At 30.7% G+C, this 22720-nt stretch overlaps 1 protein-coding gene across 2 annotated transcripts in view; it reads right to left on the bottom strand.

Annotated features, from left to right (window-relative positions):
* Positions 1 to 7022: 7022 nt before the first annotated feature.
* The window catches only part of Nup43 (nucleoporin 43), a 43332-nt gene continuing 27634 nt past the window's right edge, over positions 7023 to 22720 (bottom strand). Inside the window, exons 6-7 of one of the 2 annotated variants that reach the window (XM_035354412.2) lie at positions 21313 to 21590; positions 7023 to 7456 (exon numbers count right to left, since the gene is read on the bottom strand). In XM_035354412.2, coding sequence (XP_035210303.1) covers positions 7269 to 7456; positions 21313 to 21590 — 466 coding nt within the window. In that variant the 3' untranslated portion in view covers positions 7023 to 7268. Of the gene's footprint in view, positions 7457 to 19046; positions 19272 to 21312; positions 21591 to 22720 lie in introns of those variants that run through there. The other variant, XM_035354413.2, reaches the window with a different exon arrangement.

Genomic DNA, 22720 nt, shown 5'->3' with positions numbered 1-22720 from the left:
CACCTTTGGCGATACACTAAAATGTATTCTATCCGGAATATCTAATTTTTCCGTGACATCGCGCCATTCATCTAAGTCTTCTGGCGACTCTTCGCTTTCACTTTCAATAACTACCATTCATCGTCTCTTTGGTAGTATAATTTCGGAACCACTACTTGAAGTGTCAGAATTATAATCAACATTGTCTGACACAATATCTTCTAACAATGAAAAATCAAACACATCTTCACTATCACTCAACTCCATATTCTCATCACAATAATTATTTTGCTCCATGTTGCTAATCATAAAATGGGTCAAATAATGTTTCAATCGTAACAGAAGCGAGACTGAGCACATTTTAACTACAGATAAGAATTGCAACGATTCCATAACATCTTGAGCCTAATCATACTAAAAACTAAAAACATTGGGATCCGCAGCGGAGCCTACAGAGTTATGGAACAAATGACGGACGGCTTCGTAGCGGAGCGCTAAGGGTTAAATATTTATATCCAGATTGAATGGCCAAACAATATGAAACATCTACCCTTCCCCATTTCTACTTAACTTCATTATTGGATCCTTTTTAATGGTAAAAGATATAATACTTTATTTCGAGGTGAAAATTTTTATTAAATAGTTTAATTTTATTTTTTGTTCATAATTGTGATGGATGGCAAAAAAACTACATATTATTGTGATTAAAGGCAATGACAAAAAGTTAGTACAGTCAAAAGTCTTTAATCCGGACTTGTCGGGACTTCGGCAATTCTGGATTATAGATCATCAGTTTAAATCTGGTACGATGGCATGCAGAAATTATAAAATTAAGAATATGAAACCATAATTTATGAAATAAAGAGCAATTATGATCTAAAGGGTATCAAAATTTACAAAAAAAAAAAAAAAAAAAAAAAAAAGCTTAATATTTATTTGTTTACTTTATTAAACATTTCTTTCAACGCACGCATGCGTAAAGCATACATTACTTATAGTCGAAATTAGAAAATTGCAACTATTTGATGTGTATTCGTGATATTTATAATAATGAGGAATTTGATTTAAATCATATCGGAGTACATCGAGATGAAATACTACATTTAGTAAATTAGAAGATGAATAAAATAAAAACATCTGCTCTGAAGATAAGGATAGTGCTGACAGATCAACTTCCAGTTCCTTGCGCGGCGCGACGTTGCCCCCCCCCAGAGCAGCATGAAATTGATAAGCAGATTTCGGAATGTTTAGAGAAACAAAGGATATGCCTTTATCCTTTTTTTGCAGCAATTCCACTTTTTGTTTGATGTATATCGAAACATGCTTTCGCTTTGCAGATCCTTTGGCATCTGCAGAATCGGAAATTCTTTTTGACATACTCGAAAGTTCAAGCTTACTTTTATAAAATTGCTGTAACAGTCTGCAAAAAATAATAAGCCGGATCCAATTCAAAGATTAAGGAACAACGCAATCTGCAACATTAACTGAAGTAGATAATTAGGTCATTTAGTTTATCTTATACCGTCCATTATACGTTAAACACGCATGTGTCAAATGTATTATGCGCATGCGTAAAGGATGTATGCGCAGAAAGTTTGTAGCTTTGAGGTCCGGATTATAGATCATTCCGGATTATGGACATCCGGATTAAAGACTTTTGACTGTATTTTGATAAAAGAAATTTTGCTCAGTCTTTCGTATGTTAATTGTTGAAAAAAAATCTTATCTCAAATTATGATAATCAAGATTTGGTATAAGAAAAGTAATTTGAATTACATACAATTTTTAGAAAGTCCAAATAAATGTTTGAGAAATATAATATCCAAAAGAACAAAAATTGTATCCACTGGTTGCTATTAATAGCCACTGGATATGGGTGATTATACAGTATCATTCCATACTTTTATTTCGAAGAAAACACAAGAACAATATATTTTGATGATGAGAAGTAATTATTTTAGTTAAAACAGAATAAAAACAAGATGTCATTGATTTCATCAATCTAAAGTTATTCCATTATTTTCTAACATTTTCACACTGAATTGAAAAAAATCAGCTGATGCTATATGAAAAGTTAAGGCTTTTTATTTGCTGCTTCTCGTCCTATTTTAACCTAGATACTGCAATCTTCCGTACCTATCTCTTCAATTTAAAAAAAAAAAAATAAAATAAATATTGGGCTACTGAAGTTGAAGATCCAGATCAGAGTTCCCAATAGGGTCGCTATCAACCCTCCTGGGAGTCGATGCAATTTTAAAAGAACTCAATGACGATCAAGGAGTCAATAACTGGATATGCACCAGCGTAATCAACAAAATCGATAATTATTTTATGATATAAAATAGCTCATATGGTAAGGAAGAAATCATATAAAATACAAGAAAAAGTGCATAAATATTTAATATATTTTAAAAACATTTTTATGTAATACGTACAACACAAGGAAAATGCCAGAATACAACTCCTAAAAAAATACAAAGAATGCACAACTTTCTTTGGTATTTGTGTTGGTTACTGTATATAAGCCATTTGCAAAATTTAGAAAGTTTTTAATGTTCACTTCCAAGAGGCTGGAAATTTGAATTTGGCAGCATGGCTCATAGAATCCCTGAACTGTATTTTATTTGATCTTGCTGTTGAAGCATATCTTATTCAAAACACATGGATAGCTAAGTTATGGAACTTAAAAGTCATCTGAGAGGAATATTCCAAAATAAAAGTTTTTACCAAACCAATGTTATTGATTTTCCCCTTTTCTTATACAGTGGAATTGGGCTTTTGTCAAGTCAATAATTTACTATGGAAAAAAAAAAAAAAAAAAAAAGAATATTTTTGAATTTTTATTTTGATTTAAGAATTACGTTACAATGTTTTATGCCAAATATCAAAAGAATTTATCAACATCAAGCATAGCTACTGCGTTAATTAAAATCGAATTTTTGTACAGTTAGAATCTGCAATATTGTTTCTGAAAAACTAATGTTTGTAAAATAAAAATAATAAAACATAAATCCAATAAACTGCTTTTTTTTCCTCCCAAATTTTTTTTTTCATATTCTTAAGTTATTCATGTGCAATTATTTGCATAATGATTATAATGTGTGCTGCATATTGTAGAAAAAAATGTAAAGGGGTTCATGAAGAAAACCATTCTTTTAAAAGTGGTTGATGTAAGAATAAGGTTGAGAATCCCTGATCTAGACATTACATTTGACAATAAACCAACTTTTAAAATTCATTTTATCAAGCTTATTTTCAAGTTTATCAAGTTTCATACGCAAAATCGTGAAGCGTTCCACATTTTTTAAGCAGGCTTTGCCTAATGGTTACTTCGCAATTCTTGAACCTTACATTCTGTCTTTAGAGAATATCTATGAAATATTAATTTTATGGATCTACATGACAAATGTGGGGGTACAAATCAAAACGTTACAACAAGTCATTATGCAAGATCAACAATACCCATCTCTACATATAATAAAATAAAGAGTCTGTCTGTGTGTGTATGTCTTGTTCGCACTGCGCGTAAGCTAATAGACCCACGGCTACGAAATTTGGTACATACGCACACCTATACAAGAGCCAGTGAACCTCAAAGCGATTTTTTCGAAATTCGAAATAGACTTTTTTTTATGTTTTGTGACGAAATTGCGTCATTTTGACACATAATGGGCTATAGATTTTACTCTACACACTCCATTTTCACATCGTCACGAAACGTAGGCACTTAGCTCTTTTACGAACTTAAAATAAATTTCATGTTTCAATAAATCGATTATACACAAACTTATTTAACAAAGGGAGTTTAACACCTTTTCAACGGGATTTTTTCTAAAAAAGTTTATTTTTAAAAATGTACAGTTTATTTCTCTTTGATTTTTGGACACGTTAAACTTCTCAACAATTTTCCCGTCTTATCGTTGTTGATAGATTTTTGATGAAATTTTTTTTTGAATAGTTTCATTCTTTTAGAAATCTGGGTTTGGCAACATTTTTTCATCGTATTTCTTATGTAACTGTTTTTAAGAGATTGGCATATTTCATTGTCATTTATATGTATATATATATAAATACATTTTTATTGATTTTTTTTGTTAAAGTTTGTTCTGCAGAGTAAAATTCTGCGCAGAATTTTACGAGTTGCTTTCATGTTATCTTTTGCTTATTTCACTGTTTGTAAGATATTGAAAAGTTTTGCATGATTTTTTTCCTTCAATGGAAAGTTGGTTAATTTTTTATCAGAATAATTAATATTTGTATTAAGGGATATAGCTTATTTCATTTTAATTTTTTTCTCTTGAAAATATAGCCCACCAGCGGCTGAGCGGTAAAGTCGCTAAACACTGGTAGTTCGGTCTGAGGTTCGAATCCCGCGAACTGGCTGGCTGCATGAGTTTTTTGTGGTTTTCCCCATGTGTAACGTCTATATGATCCAGTTCCCTTAGAAAGTCCTCCGCGAAGGCATCCCTCCCCCTTAGGCAGATAGCCCTCGAGGCTTTGCCGTAATTAAATAACCTAACCTCTTGAATATATAAGATAAAATATCATTAATTATACTTTGCTTTTCAGAATTTTTTGCTTTTTGCATTCTTTTATGTTATTTATTGCTCATTTCACTGTTAAGATATTGAAAAGTTTTGAGTGATTTTTTTAGAAACAAAGTTCTTAACCTCCTTTATCCCATTTGTGTTCTTACGATTTTGCAAAGGGAAGTTAGTTAATTTATTTATTAGGATAATTGATATTTGTATTAAGGGATATTGCTTATTTCATTGTAATTTTGTTATACATGATAACTTTTTTTTATAAAGTTGTTCTGCAGAGTAAAATTCTATGCAGTTTTTAAATTTAACATTTGGTGTTCCCTTCAGCCATTTTCCCGGTACATTTAAAAGCCAGACGAAGGCTGGCAGTGAAGCTGCTAGAGGTATATAAAAATATTGCTATTCATAATGACATAAAAATAAGCATCAATAATACATCAAACATTCTGCTATTAAATTCTACTCTGTTTAGCATCAACCAATTAAGTTGATTGCAATTCAAAAATATCTTTTTTCTAAAAGAACTATGCAATTTATTTCAATGTTATACACCATATATATATTTTTTTCTCTTTCTTTTTCATAAACAGTCACATCACTATACCTGCATATGCAAGGTGATTCTAAAATATTTAGTAAAAATGTAAAGGCAGGTATAGGGGACTGAATGAAGTAGATTTTGTAATGAAAGTGTGTGTGAAGCATTGAAATGATGGACGAGCAACTACTCAAAGGACACACAGAAAATAATTTCCAAGCAGACTGCTGCCAAATCAGCAAATCTACCAGCATTTATGCAAGAGTGGATTGTTTCATGTTTGCAGGTGTGATGTGGGCAGTGGAAGTTAAAACACTTGCAATGGAAGAAGCTGCACTTGAGTATAATCTGTTACAAGTAAGAGTGATTGGGTGTAAGCCAGCTAACAAGATGGACGGGTTAAAATGAGGAAGAATGCATTCATATAATTTGCAAAGACTGTAGGCATTGGATCCAGACCATTATACCCTGCATTTAAAATTTGCCTTTAGGCACTTAAGCATATTACAGCAAATCCTGACTTTCCTTTGCACATTTTATTTACTGAAGTCACATTTGCATGTTTGGGTACATTTGACACTCACTACTATCACTTTTAGGCACATGATAATATGCATGGCATGAGTTCCATGTCTAATAGAAATGATTCTACTTTAATATTAGGCTTGACCTGGCAACTACCTAGTAGGATTATACATTTTGCTTAGTTGCTTGAATGACTGAACATAGAGCATCTTTCTACAAAATATCTTGTTGAATTTCTTTCTAATGTTGTTCTAGCTTTTTGCACATGAAAGTATTGCTCACATCAGCATTAGTGCGAGAATTTACCTTGATGCTAATTACGGCCCTCGATGGATCAGAGTGGACTTGTTGCTTAACCAGTTAACTGTGATTGACGAGTATACTTGTCGTGGAGAAGCGGCACGATTTTGTGTATTGACGAGTATACTTGTCATGCGTATAAAGCAGTGGAAGCAACGTAATAGAAACAGAGAAAAGTAAAATAATAACAAAGAAACCGGAGCTAGTGATTGATTATAATAAAAAAAATGGGTGGAGTGGTTATGAGCAATTAATTATGATAGCGTACTCCACAGCAAGAAAACGACTCAAAAGGTACGACAAAAAGATATTCTCCATTTCTTAGATATTATGTGTCTGAATGCATTCATATCATATAAAAAAAATAATGGAACATTATCACATATCAACTTTTTGCTCAAATTTATTGAAGACGCTTTTGCGTCATATCGAATTGAAAGAAATAAATCAACATAAACTCGGCCATTTAGACCTAATACAAGTCAATTACGTGTTCCGAATTATATACTCGGAGCATTGGGGGGGGGGGAACTTATGTGAAGTAGTTCGCATTGCTACAAACGTAAGATTAGAAAGGAATCATATTACTGGTGTTCGATTTGCAAAGTCCCATTGTGTATAGTATCCTGTATCGCTAAATATCACTCCACAGCAGGAATTTAAATGCTTACTTTTATATGTATAATATTTAATTTATTGTGTTTTTAGTTTAATATGTATGCAATATATGCTTATGTTAACCAAATAAATATTAGTAATAAAATTTTCAATTTTATAAAATAAACCCATCTTTTTCATGCAATATCTTACCAGCACAACTTACTCTGCGATTAACGAATATACTCGTCATGGCTCAATTCTGGCGACACAAAACGGTGCGCTCTCTTAAATGAGGGCGCCACAGTTAACTGGCTAACCACTTCAAACATTCAATTCCCCCTCCCAAGGGCACATTTTAAGAGCAAGATCTGTGAAAATCACATTGACTCTGATAAAAATTTAGTGGTCAAACTGTCAGTTGTTGCTGAAAATTAGTGAGAAATGCCCGAAATCTTTGCTAATGCATGCCAATAAATTAACAGATAATTTGTAATGTATATTATATGCTAGTGATATAAAGTACAAAAGAAGGCACATTTAAAAAAATGGCTATTTATTTGTCGCATAAACTTTTCAAAAGGATGTTTAAAATACAATATAATACATTGAAAAATTTGGAATGAAACATTCAATGATTGAATGGAAAATATACAGATGCTCATTATGTGATTAAGAACTGGCAGTGTGTGAAACATTTCTTCAAGTTATACCAGCACCAAAACTGCGCTGAGAATTAAAATCAACAATCAATTTGGAAGACAAACAAGAAGAAAATTACAGATTCATACTGCTATATCATTCAATATATACAGTGCTTCATTATCTGATCCCCATATTAAAATAGAACCACTTAAATCCAAGCTATTAACACATATTGATTGTGAGCAGAGAGATGTGATTTCTAGTTTGTGCTTATTGTCATCACAAAGTAACCAAGGATTTCCTTTCAGGACATTCTGATCTTGAGAATCTGTTAAAACAAATAAATACTATGTGAAAAATAAATAGAAAGCATGCAGTTAATCAAACAATGATAATTTCAGAATATTAAAATTTATAGCATATTTTATAATTTTAAGCAATTAGAATTAAGAGTATCCCACCTTTAATAATAATATTAAACCAAACAATTCTATTTTTTATAACATTCCAAGAATGGGCTACAAATGAAAATATTGTATGGTTCATGGAATAGAATTTTTTTCAGTGTTCATAGATAATGGGATCCATAATTCTTTAGATTCTAAAGACATGAAAGATTATTCTATTTTGATTGAGAATATCCCCAGAGGATGAAATCTAACACTTCCATACACATACCTCCATATCATAAACATTTCAAGATAGCTTTTAAATGTACCCAGCTCATGAAAACCAGCCAATGTGCAGAGAAAAGGCTAGAAGTATGCTGCAAAAAATGTAACTGCACCCTGCTGATTATGGGGTGACTGTACGGGAAGGCTACATTACATTTTTTTCCCTTTTATTTTATTGCTTTTTTCTAACTATGCATGTGTGAAAGTGACCTCCAAGAATGTCACAGATGCTATTTCTATTATTTCTTCACATTTTGTATTTATGATTCAGAAGACCATTATTCTGTTTTCGTTCTAACTCATCTGTTGGCATGGGAGTATCAGTTGTTTTTTGTATGAACTGCATTCAAGTATGTTCAGTGTTGTAACTGAACATCATTTGAATGCAGTTAACTGTGTAAAATATCTCAGCAGAAATGTCTTATTATATCCTTTCTGAATCTTTGCTTTAAAAATCTGTAAAACATAGGCTGAATTTTTTTTTTTTTTTTGCTGATCAAAGTGTATTTTTCTATTACAGGGTTCGTATGACCCTTAAAAGTCCTTAGGTTTTTTTTTTGGGGGGGGGGAATCGATTTTTAGTCCTTAATTTCGGCCAGAATTGGCAGAAGGTCCTTAACTTGAAATCACATGAAATTTGTCTTGTTTTTACGACTGCTGTTTTGAGTATAAATTACCACTATGGAGGAATATTTTTGACAATCCACTGACAAATATGATTATCTTTTGAATGGATTATAATTTGTTCCTAATGTAATACTGGAGTTTCTGAGCAAGGAGTCAAACATAAGCATTTCAAAATTATTTAATTTTTCCCCCCCTAATGAAGAGCATTTAAACAACTTTCTGCTTTGGGGGATGTGAATTCTTTTATTAAACGTCTCTAAATTTGGCAATTTTAAGATTAATTTCCAAAGAAAATTTTTAATTTGGTGATCTGAGAATTTTTTGACGATTTTTTTTTGAAACATTATAACATTGATAAATTTAACTAAAATAATGGTAATATATTTAAATTACATTTAAGGAATAACACTAAATAAAACATTTTAATTTTCTTTTGCTGTTATATTATAAAGTGGCATTACTTTCCACTTTCGTGAATTATTATATAATATTTTGAATCTGAAAAATAAACAAGGTAATAAATGCTATAAAGCACAGTTTACAAAACAATTCATAGCAAAAGCAAAATAGCTATATAAGTAATTAAAAATTTCTTCCTTTAAAATTTTTCATGGTAAGAATTTTTGTCATGTAATTGTTTCAGAATATGTAACAGTTTTCTATATAAAATTAGTTTTATACTTTTTCCGCTGATTTATTTATTTATTTTCCAAAATATTTCTAGCCTTTTTTCTCTTGCAGAATTGGTAGGGCTAATTTTTCTTTAGTATTTTACACGTTGCAACTTGGAAAGTTTAGAAGGATTTGAAGTTAAGATTTACAGACTGACAATTCTAGAAGGCTCCAGAAAAAAATTAACAAAATGAAAATGTCTTCATTGTATTAACACATAATGGATGTATTTAACAGAAAGTTTGTGAAGAATTTCTTACATTTTTGGGAATTTTTGGAAGGACAATGAAAACAATGTTTGCAATTCTGGTACTAGAAGTCTTTTTCTTAACATGTTTATCTTCTCTTTATTTTCTCAACTTTTTACTAGACATAAGTATGGAAAACATCAAAAATGTTTCTAATCTTTTTGCATGGACAGGCATTTATAAAAAAGAATTTTTCTATTAATAAAGAAATTGAAAACTGACAAGTTAAAAGATTCACCTTATATGTTTCAATGGATCATACACAGAGCTGACACAAGCCATTTTCCCACCTCATGCAATCTCTGTGGATCCTGAATTCTGCTCCCACTGCCTTGTCCTAAATTCTAAAAGTTTTACCATTTCTAGATTTTGTTGCTCGGCGTGTCACTAAATTCTAAAAATTCTGCTTCATTGGCCCTGAAACCAGCCCTAATTATTATGCAAATTAACCATTTGTTTATAATTTTAGCCTTTATTATAAGTTCTCCTTTCCAATTCCTCACAATAATGCAAATCAGACAGTTTTTAAACAGAGGTTTTAGGACTGAAAGACAGTGCTTTTGCCCTCCACTTGGATGTTGCATTAGTTTCTGCCAGCTCTGATAATTTGTAATTATTCATCTTTGCATATAATTCCAGCTAACATTTGAATTTGTTACGATAATAGAGTTACCGAGTCAGCTTAGATTAAAATTAAATTGTGTAGTCTTAAGTGACTACTAGTCCACATTTTTAGTTTTAATTTGACTGTTCCTGTTTAATTGCATCACTACAAGCTGTAGTTGATTTTGTCAATGTAGGAACGTACCTGTATGTTCTAAGTTCTTTTTAAATAAAAGGTTCATTTAAACCTTTATGTGACTTTATGTAGTTACTTTCAGACAGCGATAATTTGCTTCATGTCTATAAGAGGTTTTGGACTATTTAACTTTTACCAGATCAAGTAAAACCTTGTTACGTACACTGTTAAGAGACTGGCAAATTAGGAGGTAAAGCACACAGAAACTAGTGGAAACATTGGTTTGTATATTGAAACAGATTTTTAATTGTTAAGAAAGATGTTTAAAGAGAAGAAAATTTATATAGATTAAGCCAAAATGTCTGGGAAGGCTTCAAATTAAAAAGATGCATACATATTTTGTTATGTGTTGCTGTTACACAAAAGATAAATGTTTTGTAGCTTTTAATGGGAATTACCCTAATAACGCTTAAGAATCGATGTTATGACATTGATGTAAAACTGACAATTTAAAATTATATGCATTTTAAACTGTGAAATGTTATTAGATTGTGATTTTAATAGTGTCCTTTTAACAAATATTTAAAAAAAATTAAATTAATAGTGGTCATGTAAATCTATAACAATTGAGGGTATTTAACTACTTAATTTAATTATTTGTAACTAACCACTCACCTTTAAAAGTTATCTCTGCATATTAAAGCAAGTTATTGCCTTTCATTAATCCTTACTGTGATCACAAGATACATCACAAAAGTGTAAAAATTATTCTTTGCATCTAGTGAGACTTAAGATAATACAAAACAATTTATCACCTCTGGTGTATTAGTGGCTTATTGAAACCTTAAAATATATTAATTAGGTTACAGTGCCAGGAACTCTACATGAAGCTAATAACACTAACTGCGTCAAACAGATGGAGCACAACTAACTTTCAAAACTTGATAACCTTAAAACTACATCAGGCTTTCAGGTTTGTTCTGATCAAGAGATCTAGGCAAGCAGCAGCACTGGCAACAGCCAATCTTCTGTTACGAATCATGCTGATTACGATTTCATTTCTCATTTTAACCTATGCCATTTGACATAAAGTCTACCTGCTATTTGCTAAATGTGTAGACTAAGTACCATGGCAAAATGAGACAAAAGAAAAAAATCAACATAAAGCTAACTGTTAGTAAAACGTAAATAAAATGTCCCTAATCTTCCTTCAAACTATGTCCAACTATTATACATGTAAAATATTTAATGCTACCTGATAAATTTTATAAAGTGGATTTTATTCTTAAATTTGTTTTATACAGTGTAAGGATTATGTTAATTGTATTAACAGTTAAATTTTAAGTTCCTTTCCTGTCAAATTCTTAACTTCAACTTACTACTTCCAGCCAGAATGTAGCTTTGGAATCATTCTGAATACTTAATGAGAAGGAGCGCTATTTAAACCGCGAAGTCTACTTGCAGAGTTAGAGAGAATCAGAGTTTCTAATTTGCGCACGTCTGCCTTTTGGCTACTCTCTCTCTCAAAACTGTTATTACACTCGGCCATACTCAGGCACTTGATAAGCTTTGTACTCAAATAGAGTTAAGGGGTCAACTCGATTAAATTCTTGATAGCTTCGGCTATATTTCTTTAGTTAATCTTAGTTTTAGTTTATTTCTTAGTCTCTTAAGTTCAAGCCCAAGTGTCGGCTTTTATTGTACACTCCAAGATGGAGTTTTGTTAAATCTTATTGAAATAATAAAAGGTTAGTTACCCTTACTTCTTGTTACACGAACTTAAGCGATTATTTGCTAAGTAGTTCTTAAGATTCGTCACTTTCTTCAGTAATGAAGAATTACACTAGCGAGAATCTTACAACAGTACAAAGTCCATAATCCGGAATGATCTATAATCCAGACCTCAAAGCCACAAACTTTTTTTTTTTTTTTTTGTATGCTTTACACATGTGCGTTAAGAATGCGCATGCGCGCTTTGAAAGAAATGTTTAATAAAGTAAACAAATAAATAATAAGCTTTTTTTTGGTAAAATTTGATACTCATTAGATCATAATTGCTCTTTATTTCATAAATTACGGTTTCATATTTTTAATTGTATAATTTCTGCATGCCATCCAGATTTAAATTGATGATCTATAATCCGGAATCACCAAAGTCCCGATGAGTCCGGATTACCGACGGATCAATTTTATTCTTAGTTATTACAAAAACGGAATTCAGACATAAGTCGATTGAATTTATTTTGCCCCCATTTGCTGATAGGTCCTTAATTTTTTTTCATTAATGGTCCTTAAAAGTAATTCATTTCCATGTGCAGAAATGTATACGAAATACTGTAGAGGCTTTTTTTTTTTTTTTTTTTTATTTATATATATATATATATATAGTTAACCATTTCTTAAAACATATTTTCTTCAGAATCAGAAGTTATCTGTTATAAAGAGTTATACAATTTGGATAACAGACTCATATTATGAATAAATATTATATAAAATTATTAATATGTAATTTGTACAGCTTAAGTATCCTATACATATAGTTTCATTTTGATAGGTGTTTTTTCAATACAGTTTTGCATGCCCTAATTGTAATGCCCATTTGATATACTCAGTTATAAGGTAGTAATTTTTAGTTTCATATGGTTTATATCTTTTCATATTCAGTGGCTTGTTTATTTCTGTATTCTGCATATATTTTGATTCTTTTGAATTTAATTTTCAGTTACTCACAAAAATGGATAAATAATAAAAAAGAAACGTTATTAATTACATATTAAATATATGAGTCTAAAAAATGTAACAAATAAAATATTTACATGCAACATAATCACTGAATATAAAAAGGATTATCTGAAATTTGGCTTCATGTACTTCAATCATACTCTGCCTCAGTGTTTCATATACATGGAAAAGTTATATATATATATATATATATATAATGTTGTATGAACTTAAATCCATTTAGTGCGAATACAAGTTATTATTACTTGCGCAATTGCTGCAAAGTTAATTAATAATAATTTATTTCCTAAACCGTATTGATTAATTGATTATATTATCTCCTAAGTTTAATTAAAGTAGAAATATTTTAAAAGTGTGCATCCATACTGGTAAGTTATATTTTGAAAGATGTTTTGAAGTAATTTGAAAGCAAAATGTTAATAATGTTTTAACGGGGACTGGAGTTAAATCATCACGAAGAATAATATTACAATTGCAAAAGTAAAAATTAAAACATGTAATTATTGTCATTGATCGGAAATTAGTTGACTTTTCAAGGGGAACAAACCAACTCCCGTTCAATGATCAATAATTGATAGAAATACGTAAATATGAAAGTGTTTCGTCTTTACTCGAGTTATAAATTAAAGCCAAACCGGCAATTCTAGTCAGGCCAAGTATTTCCGCGAATAGTTGTTACTCAAAGAATTGATTCTCATGAAGCATTTTAGTCAATTCAATTTGGAGTAAAAATCAATTACTGTAGAGAAATCTTGTAAAACTCGAGTAATCGTCCCCGACACTATCATCTTTATGTATTTGAGTACTATATTATTTGTAGAAATTAAACATTGGAAATTGTCATTATGAAATCGAAAGCAAAGTAAAGTTGAAATAAACATAGAAGATTATAAAAAAGATAAATAATGCAAACTTTGCAAAAACAAATCAAAGAGAACATAAAAATAATATAAAAATAAAATAGAAAATAATATAAATAAGATCAGTGAATGTACATTCATGAGTTAAGCCAAAATATCTAATCATGCTTCAGAAACAAGATACAAAGATATGAAATTGATAGCTAAAGCCAAAAATTCTCACAGAATTGCTGAATCAACATTCTGCTGGCATGTGTGGAAATTGTTAAAACTGTGCTTGCAACTGATGAATTAAAAGAAACTGAAAAACTACAGTTTGCAAAGAATATGACCAGTAGATACATTAAAGACATGCCAGTTAGCATAAAAAAATAAAAATAAAAAAGAGAAATCCAGAAAATTTGTGAATTTTAGAAATTTCCCCTGAAGGTGATGAATCAACAGAAGATAGCAAGTGCTCTCAACTAATTTCACTTGTCGACATTTCTGATGAAAAATATGATTAAGAAAGGGCATTGTTTATTATGCAAATAACTTCAGAAACAAACAGTTGGAAAGGAAATCTTGAAAATGATCAATGAATTTGTTTCATACTTAATGCATCACTCTAATATAATCAGTCTCCTGTCTAGCTACGGATATTTATTTATTTATTTTTGGTCCAAAGAAGCAATTTGCCCTGAAGGACTATTAATTTCGCTTTAGCATTTTGCGTTGAAAACTTTAAAAGGCTGTATCACTTTTCAAATCATTGCCACCATATATTATCACCCTGTCTTATATTTAAAGAAATTAAATAATGAAGCATCTTCATAAATGTATGTATGTTTTTCGCATTGTGATAAAACAACAGTACCCAGAGCCATCAACATAATCTTCCATAGAATATGGGCATGTGGAAACCCTAATTTGAAATTTGTTTTATTATCGATTTCAGATTTTGTAAAATTCAACAAATTTCTGATTAAAAAACTAAATGATTTCAAAGTGAGCAATAGCAAAACTGTACCGGGGGGGGGGGGCATTTTTATCTCCAGTGCACAAGACTCTGTATTGTATTTAATGTCTGCAAATTCATATGCACAGTTCTTTCATGAGTTAAGCCAAAATATCTAATCATGCTTCAGAAACAAGATACAAAGATATGAAATTGATAGCTAAAGCCAAAAATTCTCACAGAATTGCTGAATCAACATTCTGCTGGCATGTGTGGAAATTGTTAAAACTATGCTTGCAACTGATGAATTAAAAGAAACTAAAAACTACAGTTTGCAAAGAATATGACCAGTAGATACATTAAAGACATGCCAGTTAGCATAAAAAAAAATAAAAATAAAAAAGAGAAATCCAGAAAATTTGTGGATTTTAGAAATTTCCCCTGAAGGTGATGAATCAACAGAAGATAGCAAGTGCTCTCAACTAATTTCACTTGTCGACATTTCTGATGAAAAATATGATGAAGAAAGGGCATTGTTTATTATGCAAATAACTTCAGAAACAAACGGTTGGAAAGGAAATCTTGAAAATGATCAATGAATTTGTTTCATACTTAATGCATCACTCTAATATAATCAGTCTCCTGTCTAGCTACGAATATTTATTTATTTATTTTTGGTCCAAAGAAGCAATTTGCCCTGAAGGACTATTAATTTCGCTTTAGCATTTTGCGTTGAAAACTTTAAAAGGCTGTATCACTTTTCAAATCATTGCCACCATATATTATCACCCTGTCTTATATTTAAAGAAATTAAATAATGAAGAATCTTCATAAATGTATGTATGTTTTTCGCATTGTGATAAAACAACAGTACCTAGAGCCATCAACATAATCTTCCATAGAATATGGGCATGTGGAAACCCTAATTTGAAATTTGTTTTATTATCAATTTCAGATTTTGTAAAATTCAACGAATTTCTGATTAAAAAACTAAATGATTTCAAAGTGAGCAATAGCAAAACTGTACCGGGGGGGGGGCATTTTTATCTCCAGCGCACAAGACTCTGTATTAGAAATTCTAAAGATATGCTCATTTTAAAATTAATTTGCGATATTGCTGTTGAACTGAATTTTATAGTTTGAGCACATAGAACATGATATTTAAGAAATAAAAGTCACACACAAAATGTTAAAAAAAAATCCCTTTAGACGTAATTTAAAATCTGTAACATTTAAGTTTTTTTTTTTTTTTTTTTTTTTGTTTGTTTGTTTGGGTAGAAATTTGACTTTATTCCTCAATATACTCTCCTTCTAGAGTGATACATTCATTCCCATGCTCAACTTTTCGATGCCTTTTTTGTAGAATGATTCAACTGCTCTCAAAATACACCTTGGTTTCAGCAATCACTTCTTCATTTGAGCCAAATTTCTTTCCCTGGAGCACATTTTTGATGTCTGCAAAAAGGCAGTATTCGCTGGGGGCCATATCTGGAGAGCACGGTGGGTGGGGAAGCAATCTGAAGCGTAAATCATTAAATTTAACCATAATTTTTATCAAAGAACATGGGGCATTGTCTTTGTGAAACAGCACTTTTTTCTTTTGCATGTGATGCTGTTTTTTCATAATTTCTACACTCAGTCGATCCAATAAATCATGTAATATTCACTAATGATAGTTTAATATTTGTCAAATAGTCAATGAACAAAATATCATGCGCATCCCAAACTATGGATGCCATAGCTGATTTTTAAGTTTTTAATCACTTTGGATGAATTTCAGGAAATGCTATCCACTCATCTGATCATCCTTTTGATTTAGGTGTGTAGTTATGAATGCATGTTTCATTTATTGTCACATATGACACAAAACCTTTTTATCATGCTTGAACAGCTCCAAACAGTGCTTGCTCTTGATGTGTTGTTTTTGGTCCGGTGTGAGCAAATGCAGCACCCACTTCAAAAGCATGTTCAAATTTTTGTGTAAAATTGTAAACACACTACTTTCCAATATCTTCACGGTGTCAGCTATCTCATGCAATTTCACTTTACAGTGTTTCGAAGGTATTTTGTAGACTTTTATGTTTTCTGGAATAACTGCCAATTTTGGGCAACCAGAGCGTTCAGCATCATTGGTATTTGTATGACCGCATTTAAATTCAGCATGCCAGTCAGCAGTTGATTTCCCTGCTACAGTCTTCAAAACACTTATCAAGCTATTGTTTGGCTTCAGTATTTTCCCCCATCAAAAAACAATGTTTAATCAATGCACAAATTTTTTTATCCATTGTTTAATAAATTACAAAACTAGGTTCACTAAAACCACTGTAACCCATAAGCTAATTAACAGAATATCATGGAATTTTGACATGTATTGTTTGAAGGATGCTACTATCCAGAAATCATACGTGTCTGTCAACAGTATTGCCATATATGCACCAGACTGGAGACTTATTGAGTGATGTGTTATGACTGCATAAGAACAAATGTCAGGCTGGAATGTTTATGTATTACAATGCAAAAATATTTAAAAGAAAGATCTTATTAAATAAATTCCTAATATGAAATACAAGAAAGTAATCAAATTAGCGAAAAAATGCTCTTCTGCAGTATGTTATCAAATTATGTTTGTCAAGTATGCCGTGATGCAAAAAAGGTTGCGAAAGACATGATAAAAAAGCACTAAAGCTACCAAGATCTATGTCTCATCTGGAATTTATATCCAAGACTTTACTAACTAATTAGGCTTTACTAACCAAAATATCATCCAGGATGGTCTAGAGACTACAAAAGACAACAATATTTTGTTTAGATTAATAAGAATAGTAACTTTATCATAAGCAATTCTGAAAACATGACTAAAATGTAATTTTGTTAAAAAAGGAATATTCGTATCCGTATATATGTGAAGGAATATTTGTATTCCATTTAGATTGAATCAGGGTTCATACACATTTCTGTGCATGGAAATTAAGTACTTTTAAAGATTTTTATCTACATCCTAACTTCACTTTTGTGATTTCTAAGAATAAAATAAAATCTGTAAGTAGGATGCATTATTATCGAACATAATCTAATATTTAACTTAATTATAAAACAAATTCAAGAATAAAATCAACTTAATAAATTTTTTCAGGAAATTAGCATTAAATTATAAAATTTCAAGCAACATTTATATTTTACATTTACAATAGTCCCATATATTTTAAAGAAGATTACTTACTTTATTTGAATTTTACTAACTTATTGATTCTTTCTATTATGCCTCATTTCGTCATGTATTCGCTCAGTCCAAAGGTTTATGCATGAGAATCAAAATAATAATCAGCATGACTCATAACAGAAGCTTGGCTGCTGCCACCATGATTGCTTATTTAGAGCCATTGGTCAAAACAGATGTAAATACCTGACTTTGGTATGACTGGCAAGTGTTGAAAGTTAGTTGCGCTTTGTCTGACCCAGTTAGGGTCATAGCTTCATGGAGTTCTAACCCAGTTAATATACAGTATTTAAAATAAAGTTCCAATAAGCAGCTGAAGCATCAGAGGAGAAAGTTATGTTGTATTAAGTCTCATTAACAGTAAGAAATAACGTCTTGTGTTGGATCTTGCATTCACAATAAGGATTAAGGAACAGTAACTCACCTTAACATGCAGAGATAACTTCTAAGGGTGACAGCCATTACTTATAAATAATTAAATTACATGTTAGATATCCTTAGTTATAACAGCTTTACATGGTTAGAATTATATTTTTTATTTCTAAAAATATCCATTAAAAAAGCATTAAGACCATTTTACAGCAATTATAATTTATGATTTTGATTCTACAGATATTGGTATAATTACACATTAATGGATATAAAACATTTATAATTTGCAACAACTAACAAAATATTTATGCATCTTTTTAATTTGAAAATTTTCCAGATATTTTAGGTATTTATAAAGACCAATTTTCTCTCTTTTATCAAATCAATTTCTTCTTCAATGAGTTCCCTCTTCATTTTAGAATTTTCAGATTTAATTAAAGATTTTTGCTGTTCTAAAAAATTTTTACTTAGAATGTGTAGAAGAAACTGTTAATTTTATTTCTTTAATAATATGAGTATTGTGAATAAATATGAAATAAGGTCACAGATGGTGCCAGAATTTGTAGAATTAGATCAAGCACCGAGCAGTAAAATTTAGGAATAGCAAAAGTTCAGAATCTAGGGCAAGCACCGAAGTGTCTATGGTGCATATAGAAATATAAGATGAATTAGTTTTTTTTTTTTAATTGTCAATTTCTTTGCTTGCTTTAATGTTTGTTCAGTTGAAAGATAAGAAAATAAAGGGGAGATAAACATGTAAATAAAAAGATTTCTGGGATCAAAAGGAGAAAATTTCAGATAATTTTATTTTCACTGTTCTTTTAAAAATTCTTCTAAAGATAAGAAATTCATCACAAATTTCCTATAAAACACATCCAATACATGTTAATACCAAGAAAAAATTTTTCATTTCGCCGCTTTTTTTTTTTTTTGAATTGTAAGTCTATCTTGCCTTCAAGTCCTTCTAAACTTCTGAATTGCAAGGTCTGAAATCTAAAAGAAAAACGATTCCTGCCAACTTTGTAACAGCAAAATAGTAAAAAGGGAGGAGGAATCTATCATGAAAAAATATAAAAGACAAATTAATTTTAAAATAATTAAGTTACAAAAGCATTTGTTTTATTAAATTTTCAAATCTAAATATTTCCTATTTAATGAGCACAGGAATTTAAAAATTCCTTTTTTATTTGCTGATTTCTGTGACAACACATTGCAATAAATCTATAATAAATATTCATGCTACATATCTATACCAGCATGCAAAATTTAAGTAAAATTATTACTCTTTAAAGTTACAATTTAAAATTAAACAAAACAGCATATAGCAATTTTCATAATTATATATCTCAGCAGCAAGCTGGTTTATCTTCCAATTTCCAACAATGAGTACAATTTTAACAGATTTTCAGCATGTTTCCTTCTGTACAGGTCACAAAATGGCCCTTAAGAAACATTTTGATGACTTCACTTGATGCAGAATAATGAAACAAGAAGTTTAGCTATGAAATTTAATACTGCTCCCTAGCATCATGTCATGGGTGCAGATGGCTTTCAAAGTGACGCAGGTGTTCGAAAGACTGCTGGTGATACTCTGATAAAAACTTTCAACCATGACCACTCTGCAGACTTATAAGTGAAGACAAACTCAAACAGTGGAAACCACTGCAAATAATCTGCACAGGAGCATGGGACAGTAGATAGTGGCTTACTGAACACAGTCTCAATAAAAGCAAACCTTTTTGACCTGTAGAAAATATATTGTAACCCTTTGATACCTAGCCACTGTATCAGCATTTAACAATGATACAGAAAATGTACAACTGCACAAAGTACATTTACAGATGAAAGTCAATCGTTCTGAATGTCAACTAATTTGTTGGCATGTATCACCCACAAACATTTTAAATAATATCAATATTGACAGGTTGAGGTATTCTCATTCTAAGGTTGATTTCGTTTATTATTTGGTTATGGCAAAGCACATGAGGGTTATTTGCCTAGGGTGAGAGATGACTTTGTAGAGAACTCTTTAAGGAAAGTTGGCAGATACACATGGAGAAAACTACGAAAATACCCATGTTAACTAAAATTTAATCTTGGGTTGAATTACCAATCTTCAGCAACTTTTAGCATTCGATCACTGGTGGATTCTTTTTTAGAGGGCTCAACAGATGTACAGAGCTACAAATACTTAAACTTAGTACTGTGTTCATTGCATACTATTTTCATAACATAATCTTGTCACATAAGCATTGATTCTGGTATTTCCTTAGCCTTACATTTTTATTTTTATGAGAAATCCAACTACATTGCAACCATTGAAAGAAAGCCTATTATTCAAATGTTTTGGCTTTCTCATATCCTTCATCTAATCTGGGCTGTTCTGAGCAGACAACTTGCAGCATGTACACACCTAATGAAAACTGTTCAGTAATTAAAAATAGCAGTTTCAGATGAAAAGGAAATGCTTTTGCAAGAACAACATTCAAATTATGAATATGCTTTTGCAAGATATTATTCATTTTTAAGACAATCACACTTATTAATAACTATCATTTCTTTATTTTATTCATGACATTTATCATGACCTTTAGCTCAATGTAACCACTTCTAGTTAATATATTTTTCAATGCATTGTATCTGTTACTGTTATTGTGTAGTCCTCTTCATCATCATAGTGTCTTTTAATAAACATTTTATATGATATTACTATATTCAGGCCACTTTACTGCAAAGCTGAAAGGGAAAACCTGACTATCCTCTTTCAGTTTAGCATACTAGCAGATTCTAATGGTAGTATTTTATTTGTAGAACTAACTAATGCTGAAAATTGCCTAAACCTTTTTTCAAAAATACAAAGTGAAAAGTGAAACTGAAAACCTGACTATCCTCTTTCAGTTTAGCACACTAGCGGATTCTAGTGGTAGTATTTTATTTATGGAACTAACTAATGCTGAAAATTGCTTAAATCCTTTTCAAAAATAGAAATACCCACAAAAAATTTAAGATCACATTTTTAAGAGAAATATATATATATATTTAAGTGAAATTAAGATAACAGTAAAATTGCATTTGTAATTGCAAAATTTAAATTACCTAAAGAGGGAGTAAATCCTGAAGTACTACTTCTTAACTGTGAGGAATCCCACTGCCATACAGTTCCATCTAATGAGCATGTGTACAGGAAATCAGGATTCACTGGATGGAATAGGAGATCTGTTATAGCTGCTGAATGACCTTCCAATAATGACATAGGCCGTTTTTCTTGCCGCATATCCCAGATGCATAGAGAACCATCTTCATGACCAGTTGCTAGAATATGAGACTGTGTAGGATGAACATTCATACTAGATACTCCAGTCTGTTCTCTTGATCTGAAATTCAATTAAAAATTTGTTTTTCGGGAAAATTAAGTCAGCAATCAAAATAAAATTTACTATTATTCTCTTTAATAAAAAGAAAACAGACTGAATCTAGAGATATTGCCGAGTCATACTTGCACGTAAACATGAAAAGTTTTAAGAGAAAATTGAAAAAAAGCTTTTGTTGTTATTTGTGTTCTTGAATGGAAAGGCCTACAAATAAACACAAGTAATAATATTGAGTTTAACCATACTAATGAGGTTAGGAAGTATATTTTTTATGACATTGGATTCCAGCAGTGACAATATGACTTTTCCTAATCTAGATCCTCATTCTTGATTGAGAATATCCCTTTTCAAGAGCTTCATAACCTTATTTCCATACCAATGAGATGATAATTGTCAAACCAGCAAGATTTTCTGTATCCAATTCTGAATAGATACTATAGTCAGAAATATCAATATTTTGCCAGAAATTCAAAACCAAGTTCTTTAATGTGGAAAAAGCATCCATTCACCATTGTAGTAATTGAACAGTTGATAAAAGACTTAGCTAACACTACTAATTAGTAAAAAATTGTACATATATATATGTGTGTAAAATATAAAAAAATACGATGACTTTGTTCTACGTGAACACGCAGCAATTTAGGGTCTTTCCCTTAGACCAGTACCTTCAAGAATATTCTAGCCTATTACATAATCGCTACTATAAATACCGAGTGCGAACCATTTTGGGACTTCCCTCTTCCTGTGCTGTTAAAACCTACGCTGCTGCTTCCATCTTCCTTTCCTCTATGATGCAGTAAATTTAAAATTATCTTATTTAGTAACGAATAGTGATCTGCTTCTGAAACTGAATTAAAGCTATGGAATAAATATATGTAATTAAAAGCTAAACCATATTGTCTTGTCATTTGGATTCGCCTTACCACTCTGCAAAAGCCATGCCTGAACTTTGATGCCAAACTTCCTCACGACTGCTGGAAAATATCACATATATATATGTAATATTAAAAGCACAAGGAAATGACGGAGCACTGTAGATGCATAGTTATCCTATATTGAAGAGGAAATAATCTGATTGCGTCGTAAGCTAATGTGTTGACTTCGTAAATAAAACTTGGCAGTAGAAGCGATTT

Source organism: Stegodyphus dumicola, chromosome 9 (genome assembly GCF_044657685.1).
Source record: "Stegodyphus dumicola isolate Sdum_Otavi_A_Nest chromosome 9, ASM4465768v1".
NCBI lineage: Eukaryota > Metazoa > Arthropoda > Arachnida > Araneae > Eresidae > Stegodyphus > Stegodyphus dumicola.
This window is presented reverse-complemented; position numbering and strand designations above follow the sequence as displayed.